Source organism: Lepidochelys kempii, chromosome 11 (genome assembly GCF_965140265.1).
Source record: "Lepidochelys kempii isolate rLepKem1 chromosome 11, rLepKem1.hap2, whole genome shotgun sequence".
NCBI classification, from domain to species: domain Eukaryota; kingdom Metazoa; phylum Chordata; order Testudines; family Cheloniidae; genus Lepidochelys; species Lepidochelys kempii.
Window position 1 is genome coordinate 38314091 of NC_133266.1, and position 21939 is coordinate 38336029.

Sequence of the window (21939 nt, forward strand, 5' to 3'; positions counted from 1 at the left end):
GCTTGATAATGATCCAAAGCAGTGTGGACCGATACATGTTCATTTTCATCATCTGAATCAGATGTGACCAGCGTAAGGTCGATTTTCTTTTTTGGTGGCTCAGGTTCTATAGTTTCTACATTGTAGTGTTGCTCTTTTAAAACTTCTGAAAGCATGCTCTACACCTCATCCCTCTCAGATTTTGGAAGGGACTTCAGATTTTTAAACTTTCGGTCAAGTGCCGTAGCTATCTTTAAAAATCTCACATTGGTACCTTCTTTGCATTTTGTCAAATCTGCAGTTAAAGTGTTCTTAAAATGAACAACATGTATTGGGTCATCATCTGAGACCGCTATATCATGAAACATATGGCAGAATGCAGGTAAAACACAGAGCAGGGGACATACAATTCTCCTGAAAGGAGTTGCATCACAAATTTAATTAACACATTATTTTTTTTATGAGTGTCATCAACATGGAATCATGTCCTCTAGAATGGTGGCTGAAGCATGAAGGACCATACAAATGTTTAGCATATCTGGCACGTAAATACCTTGCAATGCCAGCTACAGAAGTGCCATGCGTATGCCTGTTCTCACTTTCAGATAACATTGTAAATGAGAAGCGGGCAGCATTATCTCCCAAAAATGTAAACAAAGTTGTTTGTCTTAATGATTGGCTGAACAAGAAGTAGGACTGAGCGGACTCGTAGGCTCTAAAATTTTACATTGTTTTGTTTTTGAGTGCAATTATGTAATAAAAAAAAATCTGTATATGTAAATTGCACTTTCACAATAAAGAGATTGCCCTAGAGTACTTCTATAAAAAATACTATTTCTTTTGTTTATCATTTTTACAACGCAAATATTTGTAATAAAAAATAATATAAAGTGAGCACTGTACACTTTGTATTCGGTGCTGTAATTGAAATCAATATATTTGAAAATGTAGAAAAACATCCAAAAATATTAATAAATTTCATTTGGTATTTCATTGTTTACCAGTACGATTAAAACTGCAATTAATCACGATTAAAGTTAATCACATGAGTAAACTGATTAATCGACAGCCCTAGTTACAAAGCAAAAACAAATTAGGCCTTTTAAAATCAAGTATATCAGTTAAAATAGAGCAGATTTTCAAAACATAAAAAAGACATGTCAGCTACATTAAACATCCTGGGGCTAACAGTGTTCCACCAATGACTGATTGATTCGAGGGTCTAGCTAATGAAGACAGGAACACTGTTAAATATGCATGACATTGCTCATTTGTTTAAACAGACAGGCAAAAGAATCAATGAATTGGTTAAAGTTAATAACAAGAAAGCAAAAAACAAAGTGGGAATGAAAATCATTTGTACCGCTTATGGCGGCTATGCATTGGACAGGGTAATCACTACACTAAGAAATGTTGAAGCTGGAAAGGTGCCAAATCTTATTGAGAATAAACACCTAAATAAATGGTATTGTCCCAAATGTACAAAAGGAACTTCTGTGAATTGGCAATATGTTAAAGCATGTAAACAAATTCCTTTTAATACTCTTCAAAATTTGGGCTCTGTGACACCACATCCTAATCAAGGCACATGTTATTCTAAACAATCTTGTTGAGTGTCGGATTCTATGTATACTGTATTTACGGTATCTTTACCAATAGTAAACCCAAACATAAAAATCTTTAATAAATTAGGCACAGTAGAAGGTTACCTAAAAACAGGAATCTACAAAGAACACCTATATCTATGTGGATCTGCTGGTACTTTATTCAGCAACACAAACCTGGTGGGCACTGCCTATGGCTAGTTGCTCCTCAAAAGGGCTATTACTACCTATGTAGGTATGATGTCTTCAACATCGCAACGCCTGTCTGCGGTCATGCCAGCCAGACCCAGCCAAACAAGACAGATGAGCTAGCCGCCACTGTCTCCTTTCCTGTGATACTCACCAGGTGGTGACTCCCAGCAGTAAAATGGCCTACCACATTGATGGGCTGTATTATGTAGTAACTAACAATAAAAAAAATATGTACGAAAATCTTGCATGCAATGTCACCAATCCAAATTTTTATTTTGTCCCTCATGCATGTTATATTATTGACCAAACTACAATTATTCCTGTACTAGCCTTTCAGAATGAAACTATTATTCGAAGTGAACCCAACCAATAAAAAAATCTTGAAAATTACATATTATTGATCCACTGACCTTAACTATAAAAGCATTACTAGTTGAAAAAATACCCATGTTGTTCAAATTAGCAATAACATGTATACAGATGTAGAAGATTTAATATATAATGGTGACTTGGACCTAATTATTTCTACTATATGGAGAGAAGTTACCTTTAAAGTATTAATTGTTTTACAAATAGTGTTAGGTTTAGTTGTGTTCATTTTGTATTGTTGCTTGCATATTTTGTTAAAACAAGATAAATCCTTCCTGAATGCATTAACTAGAACCTCATATAAACACCTAATCAAGTAGTTTAGTATTGCCATAATTGGTAATCTAGGTAGAAAAGGTTGGACTGTTAGCAAATGAATCAAACTCCCTGTGAGTCTTTGTATATAAAACCCCATAAGCCTTTGTGCATAAACTTAAGTGTTTTGTATCTATGATTCTAGTTTTTGTACCTATGATTCTAGAGACTCTGTATTTAGGTTAAATTTAGTGTGTGACCAAGTGGAGGAATGTGTATAATATTTTTACCCTGAGCCTGTTGACCTATGAAGAATATGTCCAGATGTCCAGTAGGGGTCCACTTGTAATTGATGAGATAATGTCGCAGTGATTGATGAGATAATGACCCACTGAGAGATGCCTTTAGCTTATTAAGAATTACTTGTTGCCACAGGTGTTTTCTATAATCAGGACAGATAAGCTAAGATACCATAAAAGAACATAAATTACAGATGTCTTTAGCTCATTTATTAGGTAAACTGAAATAGCATAAAAGGATCTCCTCCACTAGATCAAAAAGGGAAAGGATTTTTCCTTGTCTTGAACAAGTTGGTATATAAAGAGCAGAGTTTCTGGGACTTAGGAGTGAATTGAGCTGCAGTAACTTGTCCAGCTTCCAGATTGGTTTGATAACCATAGCTTTCCTTTCTATATTCTGTATTGTGTTGTGTTAATCCTTCACTAATCATCATTGATTAATAAATTCCAGTTGAGCTCCATTATTTGACCTCTTATTAATAACGGAACTGAAACTAAACCCAAGAGTTGGGAAAAGTTTTTGGCTTTGTCATTCACAGCTCTGTTATTTGTGTAGAGTGCAGTAACTGGACTCTTCAGAGAATACTGCTTTAGCCTGGAATAAAGCCTTCTCTTATGCAGCTACTGTAAGGCAGAGTTGGTGTTAAGAAGTCTGTGCATGCAAATTAAAATGGAACCTGTAAGTGTTTGCAACTTAAGGTAACTGTAAGAAGGGGGAGGGAGATGGCTGCTGCTTTCTGAGGTGCTGGGGAAATGCCAACTGCTTGCTGCTGACAGGAAGCCGTAGGCTGCAACTTTTTCTTTTTTCTGTCTCATTCTTATTTTAAATTCCTTAAAACTCCAAGGAGGAAAAAAGTCCAGCAAAACTCCTATAACCAGTTAAATATCAGTAACAAAAAAGTCCATACATTGCTTTTTGTGTTTGTAGAAACAAAATTACTTGCTTTAGAGCCAAGTATCAGAGCTAAGGTTGACCACACACATAACTCAGCAGCACACACCTTCAACCAGTAGGGGGTGCTAGAATACGGTGCTAACAGGCAGCCTTTCCCCCAAAATAAGAGCATTACATCTGCAGTATTAGTCCATGCCAGTCTGAGACTGATCCCAAAATGACATACCATGTAGTAGTAGGGAGTGTTTTTCTGAAGTGGATTGTTAGCATAAATCACAACAGCCACATGTAATAAACTCTACATCAGTCCGAAAATGCTGTTTAATCAATGATATTACTATTGATAAATTTGGGTTGAAAATGACTGTGATATGTTTCAGAAATATGCATTTAGTGATTATGGCAAAATTCCACCTTCAGGAATGAGAAATTAAAGATTATACCCTGAATGCTTCTTTCTGTTATATTAGTGACTTGTGGTAACTTTACTGGCTTTTATGGCATTGATCTGTTTACACTGGTACAATGGACAGCAGGATCTGGCTCTAGTTCTGCATTTAGTTCTTTATATGGAGAGTAACTAATTGCTGTGCCAGTCTATGATAGACAGTGCACACATTGGAAATGGCTTAGCTAGACCAAGTGAAAGTAGAAACCATGAGATTAGATATATATTTATATTACTATTTACACACTATATAATTCTTGTGACATCACATACCATAGTAATGCAGCAATTAGCATGGAGCAAAAGAATTCCTAATATGTGGTTTCTTACCCCTTGAACCTGTGATGCATCTGTTGCAAGTCTTGTAGTCAAGGCACCAGGGCTGTTTCTGTGGTCATCAAACCAACCAGTCTCTTGCCCTAACATAGCTTGGAAACCAATTTTCCTTAACCGTCTTGTAAGCAACTCACCAGATTTTGCAAATGTGTATCCCTGGTATGCATAAGAACAAATACACTTATTATACAAAACACACACATGCACACACGGCCAGACATGAACAGAAAAAGAAACTAGCAAAGCAGAAGTTTAACAAATTGCCATTACCTGCAGGAACTGTGTGAAAAATGATACAGCTCCAACAACAACAAAAAGTAGGCAGATGCCATTGATCAGTGCTCTTTGCTCTTCTTTATCAGGCATAGAAAAGGTCTTTTGAAAAAAAAAGAATGTCATAACATTAGATTGTCAATGGTAGTAGTGTGAACAAGGTGAGCAGAATTTGTCTATGCCAGTGAAATACAGTATAAAGTTTTCACGTCAGCCCCTAAAGATCTCGGTCAGATGAAAACATCATGGGCCATATCTTCAGTTGGTATAAATTCATAAGATTAAGGAATCAAAACACTTATGCTGATTGGTGCCCTGTATATTTAGATTTAAAATTCAACCAGTCTTTACTACTTGATTATTTCACAAACAATTGGAACTACAGTACATCTATATAAATAAACAGAATCAGTCTAAACATACTGGAGAAATTTTAACCAATTGTTTAGAATCTTTTAAAATTTTGAATGGACATGGATTTCATTTCACTGCATTACTCACATTTATATTAATATTCTATTCTATATTAAGGGCTGGGTCCTGGGGTGTGGTCTTGCCTTTAGAAAACCTGAATGGTCTGACTATGAGTTTCTGTGATTTTCACAGAGACCCCCAGGAGAAATCCAGGTGCAAAACACCACAGTTTCAGTAGATGGGTTTCATTTGATTTCTGTTGATTTATATGACAAGCTTAGAGCACAAAACGGCCTTATAAATTTGCTAAATGTTTTAGTTTCTGAGTTAGGTTGCATTTATTTAAAGTCCCAACTTCCCAGTCTCTTATGACAGCTTGCTTGTGAAGAGCCAGACTCTCAAATATAACAAGAGAGAAGCCTGAGGTGTAAGGATAAGATCCAGATCATGGTCTGAAGTAAGTTCTACTTTGGATGTACTTTGTAGAGAGGGATCTCAGCCACAAAGCGTGGATCCAAATCCAGATCTTCTCAAAGATCAAGGGGGTTTGGATCCAATAGTCCAGTTCAGGACCATCTCGCTGTATAATAAAAGCAAAAGTGAATGATCCTTATTGTACTCTTGCAAACTCATAAGTATCAGCCTAAAGCTTGAGGGCATGCTATCGTTTGTACTCTCTCTACAGTTACTACAGTGTGTCCAATGAACAAGAAATTATCCACAAAACCATACACCTCAATTGCTACTGAAAAGCAACAAGCTTCAATGCTGGAAGAAATTTTCCCATGGAATAATTACCCTTTATGTGCGTTTTACACTTTTCTCTGAAGCATCGCATACTGGCCACACTATAAGTGACAGGCTACTGGATGGCATTGTTAAGATTAGTATGGCAGTTCTTATTTTCCTAAACTAAGTCATAGAATTATAGACTCATAGGCCTGGAAGGGACCTCAGGAGGTCATCTAGTCCAGTCCCCTGCACTCATGGCAGGACTATGTATTATCTAGACCATCCGTAACAGGTGTTTGTCTAACCTGCTCTTAAAAATCTCCAATGATGGAGATTCCACAACTGCCCTAGGCAATTTATTCCAGTGCTTAACCACCTTGACAGTTAGAAAGTTAAGCCGATTGCTTCTTGTCCTATCATCAGAGGTTAAGAAGAACAAATTTTCTCCCTCCTTGTCTGGCCTCTTCTTCCTGGTTAAGGCCCTTGCTATAAGGTTAATGAGAATAAAAACAGAGGCAAAAAATATTACGTGCAGTCACGGAGCGTAATACCATTTGCTGCACGTAGCTAATTACATCCAAAACAATTCTCCGCCCGACTCTGGAAAAGGGTAAGGGGGGTGTGATAGTGATCCAGAGAATACTGGCTGAAGTCACAAGGCTGTGGAAAAGATTAGTGGACTCAATTACTCTCTTCTTTCTGTAAAGCAATAATAGAGCAACTCCCTTAACACTCATAAAATCTATGACAGCTGTTGGCTCATTGGGAGGTACAAAATCAAGTACTTATATTCCAAGTACATACTTTCAAATCAGGATAATTTTCCCTTTGGTACACATGAACAGCTGTCATTGATTCTGCTAATGGAAGATATAGGCATGTTTCAAAGGGAGAACTCAGGTCCCACGTGTTGTTAAACCAACGTGAAAATAAGTCACTCTCTTCTTAGTGTGGGTTGGGAAGAGAATCCATTAGAAAAAATGTCCAGAGCTCAAATTAGGAATATTTTCCCCTCCCAAATGCTGTTCTTTTATCTCTTCTCTTTATGTCTGATCTTTTTATCTACTGCTATTAAACTGATTGCCAATGAAGTAATGGTCCTAATCTCACTAGTCATCTTTCAGCAGTTCCAGTTCATAGGAGTCACTGTCCATTGCAATACCTACCAGTTAATTATTTTACTGCTCGTAGGTAGCTTGTGTTTGGACTTCTCTGCTAAAATGACAATAGTTCTAATATTCTAACTGGGGTTCACAAGTCAAATTACTATACATCTGCCAATCCTCCAAGAGAGCAACATGTTTAGCTCTTGGGAGTGGTTAAAAATAGCTTGCAGATTTGACCTTTAAGATTTACGTCTGAACTGTCCTAAATTCTTGCAACTAAATAGCTGACAATAGAAGGGCTGCTGGAATTTTCTTCTTAGTTACAGATGCAACAAATAAAATTCCACAAAATACATTTAAGCCTTCATCTTAAAAGGCCACCCGATGTATTTATAGTTCAGAAGTGGTGTATAAAAATTGTTTGAAAGGAACTGAATAGGAATTGCATAGAGATGGTTATTTTCCACTGGCAAAGCCTCTTCAAAGTAATTTTTAACTTTCAGTATCAGCTCCCTGGCAACAAACTAAACCCTGCAAAATCCAAAATGATGATGCCTGGTTCGCATTTAGTGTTGAGAGATTAAAGTCTGCTCCAAATGTCTGTGCTCTGCCATTACCTTTCAACAGTAAAGCATATGACTTGGCCACACTTAATTTCATTTATTTAAAAAAATAACACCCATTTTTTTATGTAATCTCTTCTCATTAATCCATCATAATAAGAGCATGATATATAAGGGTGCATCTGCTGCACTTCTTGTCCCCTTGATGCAACATAGCTCATTTTATCCTTAATTTGTCAGGCTGTGAGCAATATTCGGAAATATTTGTAATTTATATAGCTGGAAAGATAAACCTTAGGATTTAGCATCTGTTTCTCAATAGGATTTAGTCCCGTTTTACACCTGAGCTGAATGAGACACAAGAAGCTGAAGTCAGTGACTCAAATAAATTATGTCCCACTCTGAACCTAGATTAGAACACAGACCTAATTGCTCTTAGTTCTAGTCTTTTTCTGTAGCCTTGCACCACATGGAATTATAAGCGCATAATATATGTCTAAACTTTATATAAATGGGATGAAAAATGCTTCATAAAAATGGACATTTTGTGCATATAACCAGCACAAAACGCAGCAAGTGTGAGAACAGATCATCCTCACACAGCAGGTGTTAATGTTACAATTGCTCTCGGAACCAGCTTTCTTCATCTGAAATGGTAGAAGCAGAATGTCTATTGAAGGAACAGAAATATAAATTTATAAAACTAACAGTGTGTTATGGATCAGAGTACATGGCTCTGAAACAGGCTAAAGTATACTTTACTTTCCAGAATTAATGAGAGCTCTAAATGAGGGGAAAGAGTTTGAAATTTTCCCAAATGCACAAGAGTGCATTCCTGTAAGTATTTATACTGAAACACGCTATAAATATATTTGAGTTGACTACTTCTGTAGGGCTAGATGATAGGTGACCGCGACCAGAAGTCTGATCCTCCTCCCATTGGAGTCAAAATGACAAATTTTCAATAGGGCAGGATCCAGCCCCAGCTGTGCAAGTGAAAGGAGTGAGTGCAAAGCACCTTCCCTTCCTTAAACTCTGCATCATTTGCCATCCACGCTGGCTAAAGTCATGCCACTGCTTCCCATATTAGTGCAGGTGCAAGCTTCTCCAAAGGCTGCAAGGAAGATGTTCTGAGGGGAGGGTCATAGCCATGCTTCCTTTCCTCACCAGCTGGCAAAGCTAGATGAGCACACAGGAGAATGCAATCTGCTCCCAGTTAAAGGGCTGCAGTGTTACTCCTGCAGCATGCACTCTGCAGGGGCCCAAGGGGGAATGCTGGCAAAGCCAATCACAATTCAATCTGGGGTTCCTGTTACAGGTCCTGATTCCAGAGCAGTCAGTGGGATGTAAGCACATGGATAAGTGCTCTTCTCAACTGAGACTTAAGCACATGCAGAAGGTCTCACCAGAAATGGGACCATAGTGCAGACCCTCTGCACCCCCCTTCTCACAAATTCCACTATGTAGATGCCAGTGCAGCTGGGATGGAAGGGGGGCTATTTGCTCGTGTGTCAGAAGCACTGTTATTATTTGTAATGTAAGTAGAACAAGCCAGCTCTGTGCTTGCAGCAATGGTCTCTGCTGCATTCATGAACTGGCTTCTTTCTAAATATATTGTCTGGCACTTTTATTTTTTATGATTAATTTCTTTTAATCTCAGTCTATTTTTATAGCAACATCTGAGAACTTTCCAAATAACATTTCTCTCTTTCTCCTAGATTTGGCTTCTTCTACTCACAAATGTGTTTTCTCCCCCTTCCCTGAGTTTATTTCTCCTCCAGCACAAGCCAACATGCCTATCACCATCATCAGTGAGGATATTCATACAGCGCTTGGAGAAGGGTGTGTGCTCCATCTATTAGCAGGCTGTCTGCCTGGCCCTGCACTAAAACAGCAAAAACATTTTAGGGCTATGGATAATAAAGCATGGCTGTTGGTTGTTAAAGTATCTCATTTGGGGCCTAATTCTTCAAGGATGCAAAGTGCTGAGCATTTTCAGCTCCCATTGGACCCAATCCTTATAGATGAGGAATTCATCCAGGGAGATCAAGGTGCTCACTACCTTGCAGGAAAAGCTCAGGCCCAGAGCCTTAAGGTATTTTCATATTCTGATGTGTTTTAATTTTGCTCTATATTCTATTACATTTTGACACTTGTGGTCAAAATATAGGCCTGATCCTGAAAACCACTGATTTTCCATGGGAGGAGAACTGTGGAACTACACAGATAAGTACGGTTTAGCAGCGATTGGGCCCCATTTTCCCAGTAATATATTTTCTAGACAGGAATTTGTATTAGCTGTGATCTTCACTGAGTGGATGCTAAGTAAGCCAAGAGTCCTGGGTCCTGTCTCTGTTAGTACATTCATGTAACAGGTGAATTCCTGCTGAGAGTAAAGGACAGATTAAAAAACAATTAAAAAGGGAAATAATATTTTGTTGTAGATATTTTTCTCACATTTTTTTTCATTTTACCTGAAAAAAATGGTATTTGAAACAATTCAATTAACACTAACAGTTTCCACATACAGAGTACTTTACAAACATGAACAAATAAATTAGAGCCTGAATCATCGTCTTATTGAAGTCAATAGCAGGATTTTCATATACTTCAGAAAGACCATGAATCATGCCCTAATTAATTAGGTAAAGCTCATCTGAGCAGGAGATAGAGCTTTCTTGGGGGTCGGTCCAAGGCTGTGGAACAAACTCCTGTAGAAACCATAACAAACCTCACCGTCTCCTGTTCCAAGTGTAAGACACACTTCTCTGACTATGCCACCTCTTATGCGAGCACAGAGCAGAATATACTGATACAAAACACCCCAAGATACCAACACATTATGTTACACTGCACACACACTTTTTTCCCCTTAGGAAGAGGCTGACAGAAAGAAGGCACCACACTTGACAGATATTAGTCACATTGCGTAACATGCTTCTGCAAAGTTGATTAAATACTATGGTGATGGGAGTGGCATACGAAGCTATGTACAATAGACTAGAGCAGGAACAGGTTCTTCCTCATCAGATCACCCTGCTCAGGTAGGTAAGAAGGATTATCCCCACTTGCCTGACTCAGAAGATAAGGCAGAGAGGTTAAAAGACTCGCCCAAGATGACAATGTCAGCACTGAGATTAGCATTTAGTAGTTCCTGTCTCCATTTGTTCATCCACTGTTGCCTGCTATAAGCTCTAAATGTGTAAGAGTAATAACCAACCCTACTGATGAATTTTAAAATATTAGCATGACTTACCGCAAGAATCTGACTGAATAATAGAGCATAGAGTGGATTGACTGCCCCATTCATAGCTGCACCAGCGGATCCAAACAACATATAAGGCCACTCAGGAGCATTGTATTTCAAAATCCTGGTGACTGGTGCAGGCTCCACTTCCTCTTCTTCCTCCTCAAATGTCTGCTAACAAAATATATTTGATTTATGAAGCATAAACATTCCCTCAATGACACCGATCAGAGATTCATCTCCCCACATTAGGGTTCCTTTAGTAAGCTCCACTTCACAGCTCATGTGATCCTGCTCAGACCTGTGCACTGCACATCTGCAGATAATTTCCAGACACTATAGCTTCAGCATGCTACTTCACCATGGTCAGATTTTTTTTTAAATTGTGTTTTTATTAGAGTTGCATCATAGTCGTGTTGCTTCTGAGCAGGCTGACAATCAACACCCCCAAACCATACACAGAGTGTATTTCCCGGGCAATATTTGAGTGGCTGGTGCTGGAATGAAGTGTAGCCCCTATACCCCCATCACTAAGCCTCCACTCCCAGCCCCAGCCTGCACAGTCCCCATAACCTGTGGAAACCCTGACTCTATGGAGAGTCTTCTGTTCGGGCCTAGAAGGGGAAGGGACAGTGCCAGAGAGGCAGCTCACCTCCTACTACTGTGTAGAAGTTAGTAAGAGCCACACACAGGGGCTCCCATTGTTCTTGGGAGCATAAGTATACTCTCTGTATTCAGATCACCAGATAACTATCTCTCTCTCTCAGCTACAACTTGTATTATGAGCAAATATGACCGAGCCAGAAGGCCTAGGCAATGGTGGTCCTAGGTTTTCCTAGTTCTGAAAGCAGAGCCAAGAGGGAGGTACAGAAAACCTGTGTGCTCCCAGCTGAGCCATCCACTCATAGATCTGGATTGAAACTTCCACATGGTTTCGTAGGATTCAGTGCTCAAGAGAGGCCTAGGCTTTTTACAGAAATATCATGATGGAAAGGTTGAAAAACAAGCTGAAATTCTTTTGGGAAGTATTAAAATGAACACAGACACAGACACTTCATTTCTATGGTATACATTTTCTTTCAAACTGGTATTTAATAGGCTTTATAGGAATCTCTCTCTGCCACTCACTGGTAGTAAAATCCTTACTCAATAGTAGAATGTTGGCATGCCTCTTAATTATATAATTGCCACACTTAGGGCTTCAGTGGCCATAAGAAAAAGTGCAGAGAGGGAGCCACTTTCTTTCCATAATCCTTGCACAGGAAACAGCCCTAATAAGAGTGCCTTGTGCTCCCTGGTGGGCCCTGCTGTCACAGGTGTGCCTCAGAACACATTCCCTCCAACATGTCAGGAGACAATGGGACATGGATCCCTGGGGTAACTTCCCTGACTCCAGTGGAGTTACACCCGGGGTCAAGAAGATCTTTACGCTTGCTGCTTCCCTATGCTGGCATTATGCTTCCAGCCACCGCCGTTCAAGCAGTTCACCTTCTCCTCCCTCCAGAACACTAGGGCTGCAAGAGCCATTACAGAGCCCTCAAATTATTTCCTCTCAAGGTGACTTATTGTATTGTTCATGGCAAATTCTTAAGTAGTATTTCAAAACACTGTGGTTGTAGGCATTGAGTAGACACTGTGTGGGGGATGAATAGGCATACATTACAATTAGAACAAAAAGGAGGCCTCAGAGTTATACACTAATTTCACCTCACATTATGTGAATTGTCTGCATGCCAGGTGCAAGAATGCTCATAATTACTCCTAGTAAGTGCAGAAGATTCATCATCAAATGATTCCCTACCTTATTCTTTGATTTAGGAGAGAATGGCTATTACAACACTTACTGTGCTGAGCCCTGCTCATTTATTTCAGCTCAATTTACTGGAAATGGACCTTTTTGCACATCTTTTCACCAGAAATACAAGGGAGGAGGGGTAGACGAATGTTCTATTTTTTCCTTTTTCCTATGGGTTGGTGAAAGCCAAAGTCCTCTGTTTACCCTGGCACGGTGCTGGGAGCAACAGTGCCACTTTCCACACTGCCCTATACAGAGCTGATGAAGTGCTTGGAATTGATGCTGGCAGCTTCAGGGCGGGTTGTAAATTACCACTGTGCATATTCCTGAATAGTTAGTTCTGAACTGGCCATTTTAAGGCATCCTGCCCTGATCTTCCATGCAGCTGAACCACACCAGGAGACCGATCCAAAGCCCAGTGATGTCACCAAGACTTTCCCATTTACTTCAGTGGTCTCAGAATGAAGCCCCAGTTACACTGTCTAAGGACTACCACGTGTCCACAGATATTGGGTACTTGCTCCATAATGAACAAACAGTGCAATTTCTACCTCTGAGCAACTGTTATACTCCACAAAATGAGCATTTCCCCTCATGTAACCTGTACCTGCTTTTATATGTTCACTTCAACCTCCCCTACAGCCAGATCACCAGACTTACTCTGTGTAAGGCTTTGCATGTGGCTATATACGTACTAGGTGCCATCCAATGCAGCACTTACCTCAGAGAGAGTAGAGGCCTGGAGTAATATCTTTGTTTAAATATAAAAAAGGATACATGCAAGATGCTATATCTACCAACAACCACCTATAACAGAAATACTTATCTGTATATTATTATCAGGGCCAAAAGATGTAAAAACATGCTTTATCTATCAGCAATCTAATAATGAATGATGATGTCTGACCTTTTCTGTAGATGTGCCTTCTTCATATTGATACTTTTGATACACAGCGTCTGACTGGTCTGCAGTGATTAATAATGGATGGCTTGGTACTACATTAGAGAGCTGAGACCTGGAACGCTGTCGAACTGAAGCTCTGTGAAACAGAAAGGTGAGAAGGTCTGTTCTTCATGGGCTGAATGACACAATGTGTGTTTTGAAGACTGGGTCAGTTTTTATCCTGGCTTATATCAGAGCCTGAAATCAGAGCTTGTTGAAGCAAAGCTGACGACTCCTGCAAACTCTATGACTGCAAAGGCCTAAAATTGCCTTTCATGCTGCCACCTTCCTCAGTCTCCTAAACTATGGGAAGGAGGAATTCCACAACAGACATAGATACTTCTATTCAGGTTCATATACTGCACCTTGTTCTCTTAGATCTAAAACTCCAGCTTGTATTTGTGGGGAAATTAGGGAAATAGTGGTTGGGTGTTTCCTGTTAAACTTGCAATACGTTTGCCAAGGCCACAGAAAAGTGAAGGTATTCTGCGCCCGCAAGGTACTCTAGTCAGTTTCACCACAGGACCCTCAGTCACTACACAGTAGCTGTACTCCACAGGCACAGTACTGGAGCATGAGCACTCAACAGCATACTGTAATTTTCCACCTATCCGTGACAGTAGGGTGCCCCAGTCTACAACTGCTACTTTGGCAGTGTCGTCTGAATCATCCCTGTCTAAAGTAAACAAAATTTGTTGTATAGAAAGAGGATTTGACAGAGACAGAAGTGAGTTGTGAAATCCAAGCAGACCCTGCTGTCATTTTTCATAAATGTTTCGATAGCAATGCAGAAGAGAGGAGTATTGGTTTCTTTGTAATCTATTTCTAAATTATCAGCTGAGTACCCGCAACTCCCATTAAGGTGAATGGCATCTGGGGCTGGCTGCTCCACTCAGGATCTGGCCCATTGATTATAATCTTTAATGCTTGATCCTGGGTAGAACTGGTAACAAAAATGCCCTTGTGTGTTAACACTAAGATGTATCTTCTCAGACAGAATGTCAAGATTCCTCAAATGTATCAATACATTCCACAGCAAGTAATTTTTTCCACGTTATTGGACTGATTTAACTAGAGTACGCATATGAATATATGCATGGACATCGTACATAAATATGAAAACATTATGCCAGAATCCTGACTGCCTTCAGTGTGGGATGAAGAGGTACTGGATACCATCTTCCACTACCTATGCAACACAGGGCAGGGTTTGGTCTTATATCTTCAACAGAGTGGCCATCTTCATCAGTCAGTATAGTATAAGATGAATGAGAAGGCTTGTATAGTCAACATAAATGGCTACACAAATTAAAGCCCCCGATCCTGCACTTGCATAAACCAAGGTCTGCTGTATGAGTGCAAGAGAGTAAGCTATTAATGTGAATAGATGCAAGTGCTAATTCCCAGCCTCATGTACTGTTGTAAAGCAGGAGTAAAACTTGTCTTGCCTGATGGTCATTTTGTGCCTTAGCAGGGAGCCCTGAGAACTATAAGACAATCCACCTGTGGCCACCCCCAGTTTTCACCCAAATCCTACACCCTTTGAGCAGGAGGCCATAAGATTAGAGTGCACATAGAGTGGAGAGAGACTAAATGTAGGAGTCGTTTCATTGACTTCATGGGCTTGGATGTCTTAGTATGCAGTCTATACATTTCCACACCTGCTATGCCTCTATGTGCTTTAGTGAAGGTGTTTGCAGCATTCTCTCACCCTGTTCTGCACCATCCAAGGCAGTGCAGCCTCAGCATCATGTGATTTAGGAAGTCACCAAAGAATACAAACGTCTGGAAATGTATCAAGAGGTGTCAGTGTTTTAAAGGCTTACCGGAAGCTTCCTTGATAGCTCCCACGGCTAAAAGACTGGACTTTCTTAAGGTCTGGCATAGCAAGCAAGTTATTTCCTGCAATTGTAAAATATAATGTTAGAAGCTCCTTAGTTTGTATTAAAATTGAGCTAAACCAATTGTTTATTTGCAAAACAAAAAAATGTCTCCAATTCATAGCTGGAATATTTTGTAGATTACATTAACAAAAGGAATGCAATTCATCTTTGCCACTATGCCTTAGAATACTATACATTTTATATTAATTTATTTGACATAGTAAAGTTAGGTAAATTTAATATGAACCCCATGACAATCGTATTTTGAAACTGTGGGTGTGGCTAGTAAGGGTGTTTCAACATTTTGGTACTACAAGTTGTTAAGTGGCAGGAAATGCTTTCATCCTCAAAGATAATCACAGTCTATTGTTTCATAGCAGTACAACAGGTCATTATATTAGCTTTTTACTTCTGCCTCAGATCACTAGTAAAACAAATAGGGTGGTCTTGGCATACTCCATAATTTGTCTGTTTTTCTAATACAACATGGCCAAACTGTCAATAAAATGCCAGTGTATTGCGGGTCAAAAATGGTATATGCTGACAGATCTGTATGAGGAAGGTTGCTCAGCACAAATGTGCAAAAAACACATTCTGACCAGTGCTATCGATATATCACTTTTATGGACGCTAAAATTCAGCCTTGAGAAAAACCAAAGGAGAACAATCAACTAACACTGATAAAGGAATCTATAGATGCTCTGTGTTCTGTGGGATTTAACTTAACTTCATAAAAACAAAATAAAACACTTGCTTTCCACTGCTGTTTCAGTAAGTGCCTTGTCTCCTTGGCTCTGCAAGGTCACCAGTGTGAAATAAACTCCTTTCCTTTCCAGTAGCTCCTCATGTGTTCCTCTCTCGACTGCCCTTCCATGCTCAAACCCAATGATGACATCAGCGGCTTTGACTGTGGACAGACGATGAGCTATGGAGATTGCAGTGCGCCCAAGGCGAGCCTGAGAGAGGGAGAGAGGAGGAACAATGTTATTATTAGGACAGCAACCTGATATCCCGAGAGATGCTGAGCTGAGCACCTGGAGCATGATCCATAAGTAAAAAACTGACTTAAATAGGCTTTGGATCAAGCCCCTGCTGAGCACCAATCTCTCCCACTGACCTCAGCATGTCTCAGGACATGGCCCTTGGACTGTAAGTACTTCTGAACGTATTATAGAGCACCACATACATTTGCAGTGCTATATAAATAATTATTACCAAAGATACGACATCTAAGGGTAATGGATGCTCATTTGAATGGTAATTAAAAGGTTCAAGGCTTTTAAAGTAAAATTAAGCTGGAGCTGAGGTGCATATGGAAACTGATAAGAACTCTCTGATTTCAAGAATGATCATGCAATCAATGAAAAGGGATCACTTATCAAGGTAACTCATGCTCTGTGAATTTATTGCCTCCTCAGAACCACTCTGTAAGAACCATGTGCCTAGCATACAGTCAATCTACCTGGGTGTGTAAAGGGCTCACATCACCATAATATCTGTGCACCACAAAACTTTTTTAAGCAGTTAGGGGTCACACTCAGCTCCCTAGACCCTTATATTCCACTGATCAAAGATGTAAATAACATGCCTCTTCAACCTGTCCCTCAGTTTCTCTCTAACTCCAGAAGCTTTGGAACGTGAGCTTTGAAGTAGAGAAGAAGAAGAAGGAGTGTCCATGAGGCACTGGAGAACCAGTATAATCAGAGAGCAAGAGTTACCTTGGTGAGCAACCCCTTCACCTTCTTAGACATCAGAGATTAAAGGCAGCCAAAATTGGACAAGAGAATGGATCAAAATATTTGTTCTGGATGAGTTTCTTAAACAGTCTGCTTGGAAACATAATTATTTCCCCTGTGGAGACTTTCTGGACTCTAGCAGCATTGTATTTGCTCTCTGGAAGAAGTGTCATCTTGACCTAGGAGCCCTGGATGTTTGGGTGCACTACCCAATCTCCCTGCTGGGGCAAAAGATCTTGGCTTAGGGGAAGAATGCAAGGTTGTTCCCTGGAAAGAGCCCGCAGAGCTGAAAAGCAAGTTTGCCAGGCTCCTGTCCAAGCAACAGAGTTCACCCTGGCCTTGCACTTAATTGCTAGGGTATTAAACAAAATGAAGAAAAAGGCACAGAGGAAGCCTTAACTCTAGTGTGAAAGAAGCATCTGATAGCATCATAGGTCCTTGCCTGTCATGGACCAAAGTCTCACACAACTGTTAGCTACAAGTTAAAACAAGTCCAAGTCTAGGTAACCTCACTCGGCAGAAATCAGATATGCAATGAGGGCCTGAGTGACTGATCACACTGATCCACCCCTTTCTGACTCAGATCATAGGCAGTAGTATGTTTGGCACTTGACAGATGCTCTGCAGACATGGTTACCTTGCTCTGAATGCACCATTCCCACAGATACATTGTTCCCTGACCTAACAAAGGGAACAGATAACATTTGTTCAGATAATCCATTGCAACCATGTTGTTCGTGAGAAGAAATGCCATCTGATCTGTGAAAAAAAATCCCTAAGTTTATGTGAAGTTTCCTGAGACCTCTATGGGCCATGAACCATTGAGGATATTCAGTGACCCCTTCAGCACAGCAGACCTTGGACATGAAGCAACCAAGTTTGAAAATTTTGGCCTCTGTTTACAAAAAGAGATCACAGTTTGTTCATGGCAAAAGGTTTTTTATATTCATAATGAAAAACAAAATTACTTAAAATCTGAGTTATTTCACTTTGCTACAAATGCTAAGTTAGACCCATTTTGCCAAAATTTTTATCTCATTGCATGAATTTTTCACTCATAAATGGACCCCCCACGATCAAGCTGATTTCTGAGGAAAAAATAGGAGCATTTCTGAGCAAAAGGTTTTTGAAATATAAGCTCAAAATATGAATGTTCACATTTTGATTCCAAAATAGTCAACCATTGAAATCCATAGAAAAGCTACATTGTGGACTTTCATATTGATAGACTGTGCACAATGACTATCAGCTCTCATTTATATAAAATCTTTCTTATTGTGTATAATTTCAAATGCCCATTTTGGAACTTTAATGTAAAGGATTAATAGAACTTTTATCGACAGCTCTACAGATTTTTTTTTAATGTTTCAGCTAGATTGAAAATGTTAACAGCAATTCTCTGTCACTGATGAGATTCTTTAAAAAAGGTCAAACAATAGTTTATAACAGTACAAAAGTATCTTCCACACAATGCTTTGAAAATGTATTTCTGTCCCGTTAATACTGATTACAGATATAACATAGCAAACCTTATGAAGTGCTTCTTGGACAATAGCTTCACTTTCATTGTCCAATGCTGATGTGGCCATATCTAGTAGCAGGATTTTAGGGTTTCGGACAAGGGCTCGAGCAATAGCTATCCTTTGTTTCTGACCTCCACTCATCTGGCCTCCACCCTCTCCAACAAGGGTGTCAAATTGCTGGGTGAAAGGGAAAAATTGAATAATTAACAAAGAATTCTATTCTGCTCTCATTGATGTCAATAGTAAAAATCTCTCACAGATTTCCATGGGAGCAGGCCCAAAATGAATAACAACCTTTGGAAGACAAGTACAGTGTGGCAGGGTTCTAGATCCTTCATAGAACTGTAGAGCAGACTCCTCCATATTTAACAAATCTTTTCTTCCCAAACTGGGCTTCTCATGTGTACCAGTCCTAAACCAAATTTATATACTCAGATAAAACTTAAGGTTCATTTTGACCCAGCATAATTCAATCAGCAAGAACTGCACCATGGGGGAAAATCACCCATCTCTCCCTCCCCAGTGGGCAGCTCACCAGCTAACATTCCAGAAGTTTGGGCTTGTCTGTAGATGGAAGGGACCCATGTGGCCTTAGATGACTCATGATGATCACTGTAGTGTAGCAATGTCAGGCACACGGGCGCTCTTTAGTCCAGGTCAGGAGTTAGGTGACTGCACAGCTTGTGTGGAGTTAGTTTGGGAGCTAGAGAGCCAGATATGGCCTTGTCTATGTCCTATAGCCCCAGCGTAGAATCTCCATTGTGACAAAGTTCCTGCTTTACCTTGGTGGGTCTTGCGCTTATTGGCAAATTTGCTCCCCTTGGAACTTCACGACAACCCTCAGCTTGGCCGTTTTTCTGAATTCACAGTCCAGGTCAACTCCTCCTGTGTCTGACCAGGAGTTGGGAGGATTTGGGGGGAACCTGGGCCCGCCCTCTACTCCGGGTTCCAGCCCTGGGCCCTGTGGAATGCAGCTGTCTAGAGTGCCTCCTGGAACAGCTGTGCGACAGCTACAACTCCCTGGGCTACTTCCCCATGGCCTCCTCCTAACACCTTCTTTATCCTCACCATAGGACTTTCCTACTTGTGTCTGAAATGCTTGTACACCTCAGTTCTCCAACTGTCTGCGTTCTCACTCTCAGCTTCTAGTGCCTCTTGCTCCCAGCTCCTCACACACACACCACAAACTGAAGTGAGCTCCTTTTTAAAACCCAGGTGCCCTGATTAGCCTGCCTTAATTGATTCTAGCAGCTTCTTGATTGGCTGCAGGTGTTCTAATCAGCCTGTCTTAATTATCTCCAGAAGGTTCCTGATTGTTCTGGAACCTTCCCTGTTACCTTACCCAAAGAAAAGGGACCTACCTAGCCTGGGGCTACTATATCTGCCTTCTATTACTCTCCTATAGCCATCTGGCCCAACCCTGTCACACCATATATTCACTTATAACCAAATTCTGCCTTTTCTCTACTGCCAAGGACACTGCAAGCTGTGTGTGTATTACACAGTCTTTCTAACGTGGCCTATCTACTTCACCTGGGAACCTAGGAAAGCAGCTTGGGATGATAAAATGTTTGCCTCTGAGCAAATTAGTTGTATTTTAACCCTGGCCAAAAGGAATCTATTTTAACCCTGTCCAGGAATCAGTTTAGGCCAGTCAGATACTTAAATAATTTCCGTAGGGACTAATGTGCCAATTAATATGAGCTAGGGGCACAGAGGTTACTGGGCCTGATGAACCAACAGCTCTAGGAGGTTGGGATTAAGGGGCAGAGGAACCTCCATATGACAGATAGTATTAAGATAGGAGGGTGGGGAGCTGGAAGGTTCTTCATAGACTATTCAGAAACACTTTTAGGTGAGTGCGAGGACTGGATCCTAACTAGCTTTTTGCCTGGGCAGAACCAGACCTGGGAAGTGTGAAAATATGCCTTTCCTCTCTTTGATGTATTGATTATTACCACATAGTTCTAGATTTCCCCTGATACTGAATGTTCTGTGTATGTTTCTTGGGGAGTGTATTCATCTTTGCTCCCAAATGTGGCCAAATACATGTAGTACACCTTATTTAGTCACTTCAAAGGAATGTGTGTAACTCTATTATTTTCATTCATTCTATGCTTTCTCCCCATCCATTTGAGTACTCAACAGGTTGCCCATAGAATCACTGAACTGTAGGGCTGGAAGGGTTCTCAAAAGGTCATCTAGTCTATACCCTTTTTCCCCCGATGAGGCAAGACCAACTATAATTAGACCATCCCTTACAGGTGTTTGCCTCATCTGTTCTTAAAAACCTCCAGTTATGGGGATTTCACAACCTCCCTTGGAAGCCTATTCAAGAGCTTAACTATCCTTATAGTTAGAAAGTTTTATTACTATCTAACCTAAATCTCCCTTGCTGCAGATTAAGCCCATCACTTCTTGTACTACCTTCAGTGGACATGGAGAACAATTGATCAGTGTCCTCTTCATAACAGCCCTTAACATATTTGCAGACTTGCTATCAGGTCCCGCCTCAGTCTTCATTTTCTCAAGACTAAACATGCCCAGTGTTTTTAACCTTTCCTCAGAGGTCAGGTTTTCTAAAAAGTTTTTAATTTTCATTGCTTTCCTCTGGACTCTGTCCAATTTGGCCACATCTTTAATAAAACATGGTGCCCATAACTGGATACAGTACTGCTGCTGAGGCCTCACGAGAACTGAGAGTGAGACAGTTGCCTCCCATGTCATACATACAACACTCCTGTTAATACACCCCACAATGATATTAGTCTTTTTTGCAACTGCATCATATTGTTGATTCATATTCAATTTGTGATCCAGTCTAACCCCCAAATCCTTTCAGCACTACTATTGTCTAACCACTTATTCTCCATTTTGTGATTGTGCATTTGATTTTTAATTCTTAAATGTAGTTAGAATCCTAGATGATTAGGGTTGGAAGAGACTTTAGGAGGTCATCTAGTGTAACCCCCTGCTCAAAGCAGGACCAACACCAACTAAATCATCTCAGCCAGGGCTTTGTCAAGCCAGGCCTTAAAAACCTCTAAGGATGGAGATTCCACCCTAGGTACCCCATTCCAGTGCTTCACCACCCTGCTAGTGAAATAGTGTTTCCTAATATCCAACCTAGACCTCCCCCACTGCAACTTGAGACCATTGCTCCTTTGCACTTGTCTATATTGAATTTCATCTAGTTGATTTCAGACCAATTCTCCTATTTGTTAAGGTTGTTTTGAATTCTAATCCTGTCCCTCAAAGTGCTTGCAACCCCTCCCAGCTTGGTGTCATCCACAAATTGTATAAGCATGCTCTCCACTCCATTATCTAAGTTATTCATTAAAATATTG

General features: G+C 40.1%; 1 protein-coding gene across 1 annotated transcript in view; it reads right to left on the reverse strand.

Annotated features, from left to right (window-relative positions):
* The window catches only part of ABCB11 (ATP binding cassette subfamily B member 11), a 69416-nt gene that overhangs the window by 17229 nt on the left and 30248 nt on the right, over positions 1-21939 (reverse strand). The window contains exons 14-21 of the mRNA XM_073304739.1: positions 18599-18769; positions 16084-16289; positions 15482-15513; positions 15277-15316; positions 13415-13547; positions 10722-10883; positions 4648-4752; positions 4372-4533 (exon numbers count right to left, since the gene is read on the reverse strand). Of these exons, the coding sequence (XP_073160840.1) occupies positions 4372-4533; positions 4648-4752; positions 10722-10883; positions 13415-13547; positions 15277-15316; positions 15482-15513; positions 16084-16289; positions 18599-18769 (1011 nt within the window). The remainder of the gene's footprint in view (positions 1-4371; positions 4534-4647; positions 4753-10721; positions 10884-13414; positions 13548-15276; positions 15317-15481; positions 15514-16083; positions 16290-18598; positions 18770-21939) is intronic.